At 49.7% G+C, this 15,098-nt stretch overlaps 1 protein-coding gene across 1 annotated transcript in view; it reads left to right on the forward strand.

Annotated features, from left to right (window-relative positions):
- SIPA1L3 (signal induced proliferation associated 1 like 3) overlaps window positions 1–15,098 on the forward strand; it is a 218,799-nt gene that overhangs the window by 139,655 nt on the left and 64,046 nt on the right. The window contains 4 exon segments of the mRNA XM_033127388.1: window positions 4,629–4,817; window positions 5,644–5,818; window positions 8,153–8,256; window positions 10,900–11,057. Coding sequence (XP_032983279.1) covers window positions 4,629–4,817; window positions 5,644–5,818; window positions 8,153–8,256; window positions 10,900–11,057 — 626 coding nt within the window.

A 15,098-nucleotide genomic window follows, 5' to 3' on the forward strand; every position in this document is an offset into this window, starting at 1 on the left:
AACCACTTGCCACATTGTCTGTCAAGTTTAAATTCTGCCTCCGGGAACAGACAGCCCTGGGTTCAGTCTGTCTCTGCCACTCACTAGCTGTGTGACCTCGGGCAGGTGGCTTTACTTCCGGGTCCGTCAGTGTCCTCATCTGTGAAATAGGCTTTGTACTGTCCTGTTTCCTGAAGTGGCAGGAAGATTCTCTTGGACTGTCGCACATGGTAGCACAAGGCTGCAGGGCAGTGAGCCTCTGAGCAGCAGATACTGTTGTGATGACACTGCTGTCATGGCCGTCACTATCTCCTTTGAGGTCAGAGGGCCGTGCTGGGGAGCAAGAGTTGAGTTCACAGAGTTCTGTTCTTCTCCTGTCAACATACGCATATCAGGTTCTTGTAAACCAGGGTGTGGGGGCCAGAGCGACGGGCCCATGCCATTTTCCAAGCCAGCCGGCTGGCCCACCCCAGATGGCCGCCCCCGGCCGCCAAGCAGACAGTCGAGCGGGACTACATCGCCTGGCAGATGGGATGTGAGTTTGGCAGCACCGAGCTCCCCACCAGGGCGGGGACAGACTTGGAGCGGGGCCTTGGCAGCACGCGCCTACACGTCAGCCCCCGGCCCACACCCCGGAGCCCGGACAGGACGAGCCCAGGCCAGAGCTGCCCTGTCCTGACCCCCCTTCCTGTCACTGTCTGTCCCACGACCCAGGGAGTCCCAACCAGCCAGGGACAGTCTCACCCACAAGGCCCGGGGGGTTCCATTTAGTCCCCCAAACATGAGTTTTGGACAGACCTTAGGTCTGTTCGGGTTGGAGGTTTAGATTTGTATTTTCTTTATTTAAAAAGTAACAGTCACTCATTGTTAAGAATTTAAAGAGTGCATAAGTGTGCAAATTACAAAAGGGAGAATCTCATATTAAAGTGAAAAAGCAAGTGTAATGGACCATCAATTGGGACCTCATTTATGTTCAGTAGGTACCTCTGATTGTGTGTGTGTCTGTATAATCTCCAAAGCATACTGTTAAGTGGGGAAACTATAGCTTCCTTTTTAAGGTTAAATTTTTTAAATTCTTAACTATGTCTATGGCTTTGTACAAATATATTTGACACGTGTACATGTAATAATGGCTAACACATATTGAGGGCTCACTGTATGCCAGATATAATGCTAAGCACTGTACAGGCGTTATCTTATTGAACCCTGATAACCCTTTGAGGCAGGCATGATTATTCCCATTTTATAGATGAGAACACAGGCACAGAGAAATTAAGTGACTTGCCCAGGGTCACACAGCTAGAGAAGGGGTAGAGCCAGGATTCAAACCCAGTCAGACTGACTGGCAAGTGACCTCCCAGGAAAAGTTCTTAAATGGTACACCCACCACCCAGCACAGTGAGGCAGGGATGTCTCTGAGTTGGGAGCCGGTGGAGAACCATCTGTGCAAATAGGAACCTTCTTGCTTCCGTGGTGCTGAGGCACTTTCATGGCTCACTTGACTGGTTACCCTCGATGAAATGCCAGAGCCTTGCAGCCCAATGAGTGAATGTAGATTTTATTTGGAGAGAGATGGAAAGTCGTTAGCAGATTCTGTACAGAACAGAGATGTGATCTGAAGCAAGCTGCTACCAGAAGAACAGGCTGGGGTGGGGTGGTGGCAGGAGTGGGAGGACGGAGACCTAGAGGAGGCTGTTGTCACAGTCCAGGTGGAGAGTAGAAATGACCGCTCATTGTCACTGCCAGTGCCCTGCTTATTATCTCCAGCAGCGAAGGAAAAGCTGGGAGCTTTTCAAGTAATGGCTTTTGGTCAAGTCATCAGAGCCAAAATGTGACCGTAGGCCACCTGTCTCCAGTGTGGAGGAAAGAATGAGGATTTCTGGCCCACGCTGTCCCTTGGCCCCAGCAGAGGGCGCTGTGGGGCAGGGTCAGCAGGATACAGACACTGATCTTGTTGGGGCACTAGTTGAAACCCATAGTCCCAGGGCCACCCAGATTGGCAGGGCAAAGCATAAGACATCATTGCTTTTCATAATTTATTTCAAGACTACCCTGCTTATGATAAGAGAGATTTGTTTATTAACTACCGAGGCTAGAACTGGAAACTCCCAAGCATGAGATCATTCCATTCCTTCTCTGTATGTCTCCGGCCCAGGTCCTGTTTGGCAAGGGTGGGCTGTATGCTTAGAGGCAATGTCATGACATGTTATTTTTGCCACCTCCTGTGCCTGTTGACTTAGGGTGAGCAAGTTTTTCCAGTCAGCACTGATCCTCAGTCTTTAAACCATTGCCCCAGGTGTTTGTTGGGTGCTTGCAACAATTCCTCCGGGAAGGGTTTTTCCCTTGTACGGCTGCAGACCCCCAGCTGCGCCATCTTGGTGTGGTGCTGGAGCAGCTGTGCCTAGCCCTGGACATGGCATCACCTGGTAGCCAGCAGCACGTTGTGGATAGAAGCCTGAGCTGGTGCTAGGATGCACAGCCACAGGGGCTCTCAGACGGAGTTGGCAGGTGGGAAATGGGACAGCCACTTGGAAAACTGTTGGGCCGTGCAGTAGACTTGAGGATTAACATGCCTGGTGACGTAGAAATGTTTCTTCTAGGTGTAAACCCAAAAGAAAATGTGTTCACATGTACAAAGAGGTGCTTCGATGGATGTTCTAACAGCTCTAGTCACAGTTGTCAGACATCGGAAGCAGTTTCCGTGCTCGTCAGCAGTAGAGTAAATGAACTCCATCGTGGTGAAAATGTCAGCCTCTTGCAGCAACATGGTGGAATGTCATATCCATAGCATTCAGAGAAAGAAGCCAGATAAAAAACTATCCAAACGCGGGAAACTCAGAAACAGGCATAAATAAGTTACGGGGTTAGACGTCAGGGTAAGGTTGCCTTTGGGGAGGAGGGAAGGAGCACAGAAAGGCTTCTGGGGGCCGGGAATATTGTATTTCTTGATCTGGGTGGTGATTACATAGGTGTTCATTCTGTGTTGATTCCTTTAGCTCTACTAATATGTGTTGTGTACTTTTCTGTGGATTATACTTCACAGTCAGAAAAAAAAATTCAAAGAAAAAACATGAGCTTTGGAAGAATCAACCTGGGTTGGAATCCTGGTTTACCAATTAGCTGTGGTGACCTAAGATAAGGCACCTAACCTCTTGAAGCTTCCATTTTCTCATCTACAAAGTGGAGATAATCTCCCCAAACAAACCTATACGTATAATTAAATAACTACTGTCGTACCTGAATACAGTGCAGTGAACTAAACCTTTATAAATGTGACTTGTTATTAAGATATATCAGTTAAAAATTGTTTTATCTGCAAAGGAGCAGAAAAACATGACTAGCCATTTGCTAAAATGATAGGGAGTTATTTTAATTATCTAACAGGAAGTGTGGAGGTTGGTGGCTGCTGAGACTGACTTCTCTGTGATATTTTTTGTTTCTTTCCTCATGATCACAGGATGGCTGCCACAGCTCCAAACATTTTATCATCACACCAATGTCCTTAGAAAAAAGAAATAGACAGATGGAAAGAGGCTTTCCTTTTATCAGGGAGGAATCTTCCCCAGAAGTCCTCCCCAAGCTGAAGTCCCCTCACATCTCATTGCCTGGAACTAGTCACAAGGCCAGCTATAGAGAAAACGTGGAAAGCAGCGTCTGGGGAAGGGGAGTGAGACGGCCATGATTGACTTGCCTAGAGGTTTTCAACCCTGTCTACATATCAGAATCACCTGAGTGGTGTTAAACATGTGCATGTACATATGTGTGTGTGTTTAACTATACACACATATAAATATATGTATACTTAAATGCATACATACATACATGCCTGGGCCCTACCCCAGACCAACTGAATCAGAACCACTGGTGGTAGTTTTGTCAGGAAATCATGTTGAAAGCGAGTACCACCGTTCAAGATCCAAGGTGGCATTGAGGTTGGGGGCAGGCAGGTGTTTTACATCAAAGCTTATGGTAATATGTTTACATATAATAATATTGTAATAATGACAGTGAGAGTGTTCATTTGAATGCCCACCTGGTGGAGCCTATTTCATTCATTATATCTCTTACTCCCTGATAATGATCCATCTCCCCCCTGGAATGTCAGCTCCACGAAGTTCGGGTCTTGGTTTTGCTCACTGTACCTAGAACAGGACTGGCACTTAGGAGGCACTCAGGCAGTATTTGTTAGACAAATGAAGGTATGTTCCATGCGCCGTCTCATTTGGTCCTCCAACACCCCCTCAGGTTTACGATACTGTCCCTGTATCCATTTCACAAAAGAGGACGCAGCCCTGCTCAGTGATAGGAAGTCACTTGGTCAGGATCACATAGCCAAGAAGCAGTGAGTTGAATGCCTGGTCCAAACCTGGTGGCTAGATCCCAAGCCACTGACCGTCACACATGTTGCTTTAAAAACAGGACACCCTCAATCAAATATATGGTGATGGAAGGAGAACTGACTCCGGGTGGTGAACACACAATGGGATTTATAAATGATGTAATGCAGAATTGTACACCTGAAATCTATATAATTTTACTAACAATTGTCACCCCAATAAATTTAAAAAAAAAACAAGACACCCTCATTTGCTCTAATCCCTTCCTGGGTCCCGAGAACCTCCTAATCCACCTTTCTCTCCCTCGAGCAGCTCATCACCCTGCGGGGCTCCATCCTGGAGGACGCTACGCCCACAGCCACGAAGCATGGGACCGGGCGCGGCCTGCCCCTGAAGGACGCCCTTGAGTACGTCATCCCCGAGCTCAACATCCACTGCCTGCGGCTGGCTCTCAACACTCCCAAGGTGACGGAGCAGCTGCTGAAGCTCGACGAGCAAGGGGTGAGCCAGGGCCAGGGTGGGGACCAGTGGGGCACAGTGGCCCCACTCCTGGTACCTCTTTCTGTCTTGGTCACTGTTTTTTCAAAGATCAGAAATCCTCTTAAGCTAGTTTCAGTAAAAGAAGGGATCTGTTACCAAATTTGGGGATGCCAAGAGCCGGAATTGACTGGGTCTCAGAAGGGAAATAGTCTAGGGGTGAGAGAGCCACCAGGATCCTGTGTGTGTGTCTGTGTGTGTGCACGTACACACTCCTGTTCCCTCCCTCTCTCTGCACACTGGCTCCCTCTGTTTTTCTGGCCCTCCCTTGCCTAACAGAGTTGCTGTTAGAATTAGAGCCACATGCAGAGTCCCAGTCTCTGATTCTCTATCCCAGGAGAGCCTCTGAGCAGCCCACACTCAGGTCAGGTGTCTATCTGCCCATGGTCCAGTCACCAGTGACCAGGGGAATCAGGGCTACATCAAACAAACATGGTTATTGGGGCCCACCCCCTAAAAAACAACATTGACTCTACTGTGCCCTTCAGAATTTCCTTAGCCAGTTCCCGTCCACCTACTTATGGGAATCCGGCCAAGGTAACAGTCTTTTTCACTCGAGAGAGTGGCATCGCCCTCTATTGAGAGACCGAGACTAGGCAACACGGGCACCTTGTCATGCCCCTCTGGGTGGGAGTGAGGAGAGGGACAACTGGGGCAAGCCCCCATGCCTTTTTCCTTCCTCTTTGGCTGTGGCACTGAGCTCCCGGGCTCAGCACCTGTGGAAGCCCCATTTGCTCCCTCTGACATCTGTGCCTGGCCTGGCCTCATAACGCCGCTCTCACCTCTGCAGCTCTGCCGGAAACACAAAGTGGGCATCCTGTACTGCAAGGCCGGCCAGAGCTCGGAGGAGGAGATGTACAACAACGAGGAGGCCGGCCCTGCCTTCGAGGAGTTCCTCTCCCTCGTCGGGGAGAAGGTCTGCCTGAAGGGCTTCGCCAAGTATGCTGCCCAGCTGGATGTCAAGAGTAAGTGGCCGCAGTGGCTTGGTTAGGAACCCAGTTGGCTTTACAGGGCGACACCCCCGTACGCCCACCTGATGGGTGAAAGTCCAAAGGCCTGGTGATCGCAAGGTGAGGACATGGGGCAGTGGGAGCTCTGAGACTCGGCCAGTGGGAATGCAGGGAGTGCAGCCACCTTGGAAAATGGTGTGGCATATTCTGCGTAAGTCTGAAGAGTCACTGACTCTGTGTCCCAGCAGTTGCTCTGCTAGACATGTCCTCTGAGGACTCATGCATGTGCATCCCGGGAGATGTCTCCATACTCATAACCGTAGACATGGACTGCACTGTGGTTTGTTCACACAGCAGAGTGCTGTGTGACAGTGACAGCGACGAACCACAGCTGCAGGTATCAGCCTGGATGAGGGCCACGTACTTCATGTCGAGCGTGGCCAGCAGGTCTCAAAAGAGCGGACACTGAAGAGTGCCTCTTACAAGCACACTCAACAATACATTGTTTGGAGGCTTGTTCTTACATAATGAAACTCTAAAGAAAAACAATGGTAGACACGATATTCACGATGGTGGTTACCTGTCCAGGGAGAGGCTGGCTGTACATGGAAAATGAGATGCTGAGCATATACAAATATGTTAAACAGATGCAAATGATCTTTTGCTTAAGGTGGGTGGTAGGTACAATGTATATGTTAGAACATTCCCTACATGTATATGCACGTACATACATCAATACATTTATAGATGATGTGTGGGATTAAAATGCTTTGTGGTAGATAGTTTGGGGGATGGATGGCTGACACAACTGGCATCAGCGCTCCCTGGGAAGAGGACTGCTCATTGGCCTTGGGGGCTATCATTGGATTCGTTACTCAGGGTGAGTTGGAAAGATGCGACTCTGGCTTGCTCACTTGCTCTTTGCCTTGCCTCACCAAGCCTCAGTTTCCTCATCTGGAAAATGGAGGTCTGGATGAGGAGACCAAGCACAGAGGGGTGAATCAAGAGTAGAACAGCTGTATGCGGCTGTCATCATCATGACCTTTACCTCCTCTGTTGAAGAAGTAGGAGGAATAAGCACCGTATTGTGCCATTGCTGGTGTTGTGGTCTTGGACAGGTGGCTTTGCCTCTCTTTGCCTCAGTTTCCTTATCTGTAAAGTGACGGTAATAATTATGCTTACCTCAGGAGCATGGCGTTGAACCTAACATACTGAGCCTTCACTCCGTGCTGGGTGTGGACCTGTCCAGCCTCCCAGAGCTCCAAGGGTGACGCCACCCTCAGTGTGCTGACAGGGCACGGGCCTCTCACAACTGCCTGGCACAGCACACAGGAAGCCCGCAGCAAGTGTGAGCATTAGTGTTGTGGTTCTGTTGGTGAGCTGCTGAATGGGCAGTACACTCAGGAAAAGGAGACTTATTATCCCCTTCTCAGACAGATGCCTGCTCCCAGGGTTCAGCCCCCTCCACTAAGGGACAGCCATACTCTTGCCCCAGCACTGGCTCGCTGTGAGTGTCAGATACCCAGCACATGGCCTTACAGAGAATTAGCTCTCAAATAAGCATCAATTGCTGCCACTCATTGCAAGTATGACTTTGGGCAAGCCACTCCCTGTCTGTGCCTCAGTTTCCCTCTCTGAAACATGGAGCCAATAACCAGGTGTGTTTCTCCCTGGTCATAACCCCCCTCCCAGTAGAGATAGCCAGTATCCTGACTGTCATGATTGTCATTTCCCCCTTTCTTCATAGTTTTGATACCTGTATGTGTACATCTATGTAACATAATTTTTTGCTTATTTTTTAATATAATGTAAATGCAATCATAGAGTATGTGCCCCTTTGCGTCTGGTGTTTTTCATTCAATGTATTTGTGGGATTCACCCACATTGTGGCTGTGACTCATTCCTGGTCATGGCTGTGTATTTTTCCACAGTATGAATATGCTGCTTTGTCTATTCATTCTTTTGACTGACAGTTGAACACACTTATACCCATATCTAGGGGTACATGTGCATGGTCATCTAGACTATGATCTTAGGAGAGGAGCTGCTGGGTCACCCGTCAAGCCTGTCTTCAGGTTTAATAGATATTGCTAACAAATTTATACACCTAACCAGCCACATAAAGGGTTCCAGTTGCTCCACATCCTCACCAACCCTTCCTACTGTCAGATTTCTAAATTGTTACCAATCTGGTGGCTGTGTGATACAAGGTTTCCTTTTTATCTAAATGTATTTAAGAATGGAGTTAAGTGAAAACATCAAGTTAAAAACTGACACAGATGGTATGTGGGCTCTGGCAAAAGCCCAGAGGTTTTGGAAATGCAGTGCTAACTGGTGTTTCTGTTTCAGCTGACTCCACGGGAACCCACTCCCTGTACACGACGTACCAGGACTATGAGATCATGTTCCATGTCTCCACCCTGCTCCCTTATACCCCCAACAATAGGCAGCAGGTCAGTAGGATCCAGGGCGGGGGCCCCCCATGATTTCCAGCTGATGCACAGCTGGGCCCCAAGGCAGTCTCCCCACAGCTGTTAGCTGGCTGCTTGCCCGGCACTGGCTCTCCTGGCACCGTCCTGTGAGCAGACGGAGGCCTTTGGCCTTGGAGACCCTCTGCACCACCATCATGTCACCTGGGTCGGGTGTCATTTGATGTCAGTATTTTCTTAGGTGTTCCTTGGTCACCCTGTTTGCTTCTTACTATCCCAACTCTCCTCAAGGGCCTCTTGAGTCATGATGGATCTTATGGGGGGAAAAGAGTGAATCAGTCAGTATTATTTCATCTGCAAGTGAGAGAAACGCAAATCAAACTGGCATAAGCAAAAGGTGGGATTTACTGGGCTCTATAACTTGCAAGTGCTGGGAGAGGGCTGGCTTTGGGTATGACTGGATCCAGGGGCTCAGACGACGTTAGGAATCCTTTCCATGTCACACTTCTGCTTTTCTTCATAGTGGCCTTTTCACAGGTCTCCCAAATAGAGGCAAAGAGGCCCCCTAGCAGGCCTCGTATCACATCTCCCCGCACAGCCACGCCAGGGGAGAGAGTTGTGCCTTCCAGGTGGCCCCAAAGCGTTTCGGGGCTGAATTTCATTGAACCGTTCACTTGCCTGGGGCAGGGGATGGAACAGGCTGATTGGCCACACCTGAAGCATATGCCCGTCCCTAGCGAAAGAGCTGGGTCAGGGAGGTGCTTTCTCAGAGGGGATGGACGTGGCTGCCAGAAGACGGAAGAGGTGCTGGGTGGGCAATGGCTGCTGCCAGGAGGCTCCTCTCCCGGACGTGCCATGCAGACTCGTTCCGGAAACAACTCTTCTTACTTTCTAATGAAGAGAAGCCTCATAGACTTCTGATGGCTTAGGAAGTATGTATTTTTTCCATTGGTACAAGTAACATTGTAGGTTTCATAGGCCAAAAATGGTCAACTCTCAGTGATTCCATAGTGACATGCTGTAAGAGCACTGCCTCAGAGTTGGACCTGAGTTTGAGCTCTCACTTTGCCTCTTCCTGGCTGTGTGATCTGACCTCTCTGAACCTTGGGTCCCTCCTCTGCGAAATGAGTAGAATGATAGCTCCCACGTTTCGGGGTCACTAGGAAAGGTTCCCTGCACTCTTGCATGAGACCAGAGCATGAGGCAGGGCCCGACAGGAGGGGCACAGGAAGTTGGGAGGCGTGGTGAGGAAGAGCTTGGGTTGTAGAATCAGGTAGAAGTGGGTTCGAATTCTGGGTCTTTCCCTTCATGCCTGTGTGACCCAGGACAAGTCATTCAATCACTGTGAGCCTAAGTTTTCTCATCAGTAAAAGGGGGTAGGATGAGTTAGCTCCTAGTGTTGTTGTGAAGATTAAATGAGATTGCGACTTTCAGATATGGGTATAAAATGCCCTCCATGGTAAATGGGTACTTCATCTGGCAATTTCAAGTAATCCAGTTTAAAACACACATGAAGAACTAACAATATAACAAAATAATGTGAGTTGTGCTGCTGAGTGTGTCTGGATTTCACACTGGGGCCTCCTCACGTAGAACTAACTACATGCGGCTCCTATCTATGGATCCCTAACAGTTACATGAAGGCTGAACTTATGTAAATAGAACAATGTAATTTCAGCAAATAAGTAAAAAGCTGTGAATACACACTCACACATGAAGATAACCGTCTTCTTCAGACTGTGACAAGCAGGGGAGAGAGGACAGGCATCCATAGGCCCGTATGAAGCTGCAGCTGTCCCAGTCTTCTCAAGTCAGGTGTCCCGGGGAGGGTAGTGGCCCAGGATCAACCCTGTGGGCTGTGTCCAGTCTGCCTCCACCTCTGCCGTCCATGAGCATGGCCTTGAGCAGGTTGAAGGCCACCAGCCCATGCTGCCCTCCAGTAGATGTTTATTGAGCACCTACTGTGTGCCAGGCACTGCTTTCAGCACTGCGAATACAGCAGTGGTCAGTGAACAAAACAGACACATTTTCATGGAGCTGACACAGTAGTGGGAAGAGACAGGTAAGAAATAAAAGGAAGAGGGAAAAGCCACTGTGTGCTAAGTGTCGACAAACGTTAAATAATGGGGATAGAAGAGCAGAGACGGGGTGTTGATGTGTGATCTGGGATAATACAGTCAGCAGAAGCCTCCTAGGAGGGTAGCATTTCAGCCAAGACCTGAAGGAGGGAAGAAGGGAGCCATGTGGGGGTCTGCGGGAAGAATATTCTAGGCAGAGGGAATAGTCAGTGCAGAGGCCGAGAGGAGGAAGTGTCTCTGGCGTGTTTGAGGAGCAGCAGGAGGCCAGTGTGGCTGGAGCAGTGTGAGCGAGGGGAAACCTGGATGGAGATGTCAGAGGTGACGGGGGCAGATTGTGTGGCTTCCCCTGGGCCCTGTGGGGACCTTACCCTTTACCCTGAGTGAGATGGAGCCACAGAAAGGCTCTGAGCAGGGAGGGACATGATCTGACCCTGGTGTCCACAGCTCCCTCCGGCTGCATGTAGGAGTCAGACTGGGAGGGGTGGGAGCAAGGAGACAGAGAAGAGACTGCTGTGGTGGTCCAGGCAGGACCCTTGAGCCCAGCCGACCTGTGACGCTTTCCTCCTCGCCTCTGTTTCCCATTTGCCAGCTGCTAAGGAAGAGGCACATCGGAAATGACATTGTGACGATCATCTTCCAGGAGCCGGGGGCGCTGCCTTTCACCCCCAAGAACATCCGCTCACACTTTCAGCACGTTTTCATCATTGTCCGAGCCCACAACCCCTGCACTGATAACGTCTGCTACAGGTACGCGCCTCCCCACCTGGGGAGTGCCCCACCCCACCCCCCACACACGCAGAAGGTCCCAGAAGCTCTGTCCAGCGTCCAGGCAGCATGCAGAGGCAGACAGCGTTGACAGCTGGCCCAGGAGGGCTGCCTCCTGTGTTTCTTTTTGTGCTTCAGGAGGGGAGCTCTGCCCACACACTCCACCCCTTCTAAGAGTGATGCTCAGCCGGAAAGGGGCGTGTTGTGCCAGCTTTGATAAGGAAGCCATCTAGGATTTGTATATTTCCCAAGAATCTTTTGGTTACAAGTGACAGAAAACCCGCCTCAATCTGGCTTAAGACAAAAAGGCAAATTGTATCTACTGGCTCTCACACCTGACAAGTTCAGGCCTAGCTGGGTCTGCTCTGCTTTCCTGTACGTTGCTTTATTTGCTGGCAGCTCTGCACATAACATTCTCCCCGCTGCAAATCCAGCAAAAAGCTAGCCTTCGCCAGGAAAAGAAGCCCCAGAATTGAGGCTTTGTTGACCTGGCTGAGGGTCAGGCGCCCAACCTAAACAAAAGTGCCAGACACCCCTGGGCAACCGGTGTGTGGAGTGAGGGCCCATAGAGAAATCGGAAGACAGAAGGACGGAGGCAGGGCAGGCAGGGACCCCCCTCATGAAGTATTGCTGAGGCTTTTAGTTCACAGATCAACAAGTGACACAGCCCTCAACTCATTCAGTGTCCTCTCCAAGCACTAGCTGTAAACTGGTCCCCAAAGGCCAAATGGAAAGCTCTATGGGTGTGGGGTGAGGATACAGCCGTGGTCCTTGAAAACCAGCCTATCCGTAGCCCAGGCTGAGGTTAGCACTTAACCCTGGAGCAGCACTGCAGACTCTGGGGAACCGGCTCTTGAGTGTTATTTTCCATCTTTTGAAAATGGTTTGAAATTCAAAAGAAACAAAATGTAAAATTCAAAAGTGAAAAAAGATCCCAGCCTCCCTCCCACCTCTGACCCTCATCGACCCAGTTGTCCTCACAGAGGCAACTCCTGGCAGCAGTTTCCTGTGCATTGTGACATTTTGTGCACATACAGGCATATACTCACAGGTATCCTTCTCCTCCTTTCTAATACAAACGGTACCTATCACACAATTATTCTGCATCCTGTATCTTTTCACTCAGAGGTCCTTAAAATCTTTTCAAACCAGTATATAAAGTACCTTTTCATTCCTTATGACTACGTAATATCCTATTGTGTGGAAGCCTGGAATCTTCCCCACCCCAGTCAGTGGGCATTTGTGTTGTTTCCTGCCACCTGCTGGTACAGTCCATCCTGCAGTGAATCACCTGCTTATCCTCTCATTGCACTCATGTCCAAGTTCAGCTGGGGTAGATCAAGTCCTAAAAATGGAGTTACTAGGTCAAAGGATATATGCATAGGTACACTGGTTGCCTTGATGGAATTGCCAGAATCTACTAGTTTCTTCTCTCAGCCCGATGTACGAGAGAAGGGAGGGAGTTCCGATGTGCGGCACTTGCTGTTAAGAACCTCTGTGCTGGATATGTTGCCCCAGACACGCGGCAGGGCCTCCAGGCAGCACAGGCCCAGACCTGAGGCCCTTTCTGCACCCAGGCCGCCACCCACCCGTTTGTTCCCGGCACATTCAGCAGCAGCTGCAAGAGCCTACGCCTGTGTGGCTTGAAGTCACTCAAATGGTGTCCCATGTTTCTTGGCAGCTGAAAAGTAGCCCTGCTGAGGGAAGAGGAGTTGTTCTTGTGCACATATACACACACATACACACCCGGAGGAGGCTGCAGCCCTCTCATAGCACCTCAAAGGCCGGGGCTGAGCGGGGTTGCTGGGCCCTTCTCCCCTTCCTCACCACCCTGAGCTCCCCTCTCCTACCTGAGTCATCAAAAGAGCTTGCAGCTGACCTCTCATCTTTCCAGACCAGCTTTTGCATGGTCTCCAGGGTGATTTCTTTTCTCTGAGGTACAAACCCTGCTTGTTTTTTACAATTTAATTTGAAATGTTTTTATTATGCAGTATTTTAAACATTCTGAAAAGTACAGAAAATAATATAACAGACACCCATGTGCCTACCACCGGATTTAACAGATGTTAACATTTTGCCATGTTTGCTTCCGCTCTCTTCGCTTCATTTTTAAAGAAAGAAAATGTTAGTGATACAACCAAAGCTGCCCCCTCCTGCACCCTCTCCCTTCCTCTTTCCTCTTTCCCCAGGGAGCTCTTCTCTGGACAGACCTTTCCCTGTCTCCCCTGTGTTTCTGTCACAGCGCTCGTCACACTGTAAAAATGACTTCCTGATGTGGCTCTTGCCTCCCTTGAAGGTAACCCCATGTCATATTTACCTTCATATGTCTGTCGTGGCACAGTGCTTGCCATATGGTGGGCCCTAGAGTCGTTTTTCCTGGCTAGAAAGATGCCTGGCCCAAACGCTGTGGACAGAGAGAAAATAGTTGTTAATAATTGTGAGTACTCTAGAAATACTTACTGAGCTACAGTGAGCAGGTGACCTGGTGGTCACACCGTCTCCTGGTTGTGTACGAGTTGCTGTCCTTTCCCGTTTCAAGTATGCTGTTTCCGAATGGCACCCCAGCACCCTTGTAGCCTATGGGCTGTGAAAACCCAATCCCTCCTGCTGGAGAAGTGAGGGACCAGCTGTTCTGATTGTCCAGAAACCTTCAACAGCTTGCAATTTCATGATTCTTAAATTCATGAATCAGGACTATGGGAAAAGCCAAAATCTGTCACTATAAGCAGCCAAGTGCTGAATGAAGAATTTGCAAAGCTGTTCACATCTGTGAAGCACAATCTGAGTGCACCATTAATTGAGTAGAGAGACTGCTGTGGTCATCTCATCCATCCCCCTGCCTGGGGACAAGGCCACGCCCACAAAGTTTCCCACTGAAGAAAATGTGTGGCCTTTAAAGAACCTCTCCACTGGGAAATGCCTTTTTCTGTCAAAGCTACACACACTGTACATCGGTAGAAATTTGTTTCTTCTTTGTCTGTTCAAGATTAAATCTTTAAATTTAAATCTTTAAATTACTTTAATCAATTTTGAGCACCTGTGTTGGGAACCAGCTAAGCCCAAGGTGGCCCCTGCCCTCATGGCACTCCCAGGATGTGGAACAGGGTCACTGGACAGTGGAGGTGGAGAGCAGGGGTCACACATGAGCTCCCTCGATGGTTTCCTGCACAGGATCGGGTTCTTTCCAGCCCTTGCGTCATGGGGCAACCATGGTGATCCTTGCAGATTGTCAGTCTGATTGTCACCCTTTGCTAGCCTCTATATCCATCAAGGACCCAGCAAGAAGCAGGTGCCCCACTCAGGGTTTTAACTGAAAGGGTTAATGAACTGACAGCGGTGGCTAAGGGAACCGATATAGGAAAGTGAGGGGTGGGGGGGAGGGCAGCAGCAGGGAGCCATTACCCCACCCCCTCAGCTTGATGAGGTCCGAGGGGGATGGAAGACGTTTCTGGAAGCTAGGGAGAACTATGGCTCTGGGAAAGGGGCTACCCGACAGGAGCTGTGGCTGTGAGTAAAGAACTGCAGCCAATACCACTATCCCAGCCCAGCAGGGAGGCAGTGAAGAGAAATCAATACTCCACCCTCTCTCACCTGCCCGTCACCTGCCTGTGCTTCTGTTGGCTGAACTCAGTGGAAGCCAGCGGGCACAGGAACACAGGTGAAGATGACCTATCCGTAGAAACCTATCTTCCAGGACACTAAGTGCAGAGAATGGCAGGGACTGGCTCTGGGGATACAAACGGTGAATAGCCAGCCCAGATGGTCAAGTGGTTGCGCTCATGATCAGGATGAAAAGTACCTGGTCCCTGGTGACCGTATCAGCCTCCTGCTCTTTGCTCTCTGGGCTCCGGCTACCCCGGCTTCATCTCCCCTCACTATGCTCTTTCCCGTTCGGTCCTTGCATGTGCAGCACCCTCCCTTCAGCTCTTCCTCTGGCTCCTGCTCAGCCTCAGATCCCAGCTTAATCGTCACTTCCTTGGAGAAGCCCTCCCAGATTCGCTCTGTCCAAATCAGGCCCTTCTA

This window comes from Rhinolophus ferrumequinum, chromosome 15, assembly GCF_004115265.2.
Source record: "Rhinolophus ferrumequinum isolate MPI-CBG mRhiFer1 chromosome 15, mRhiFer1_v1.p, whole genome shotgun sequence".
NCBI lineage: Eukaryota > Metazoa > Chordata > Mammalia > Chiroptera > Rhinolophidae > Rhinolophus > Rhinolophus ferrumequinum.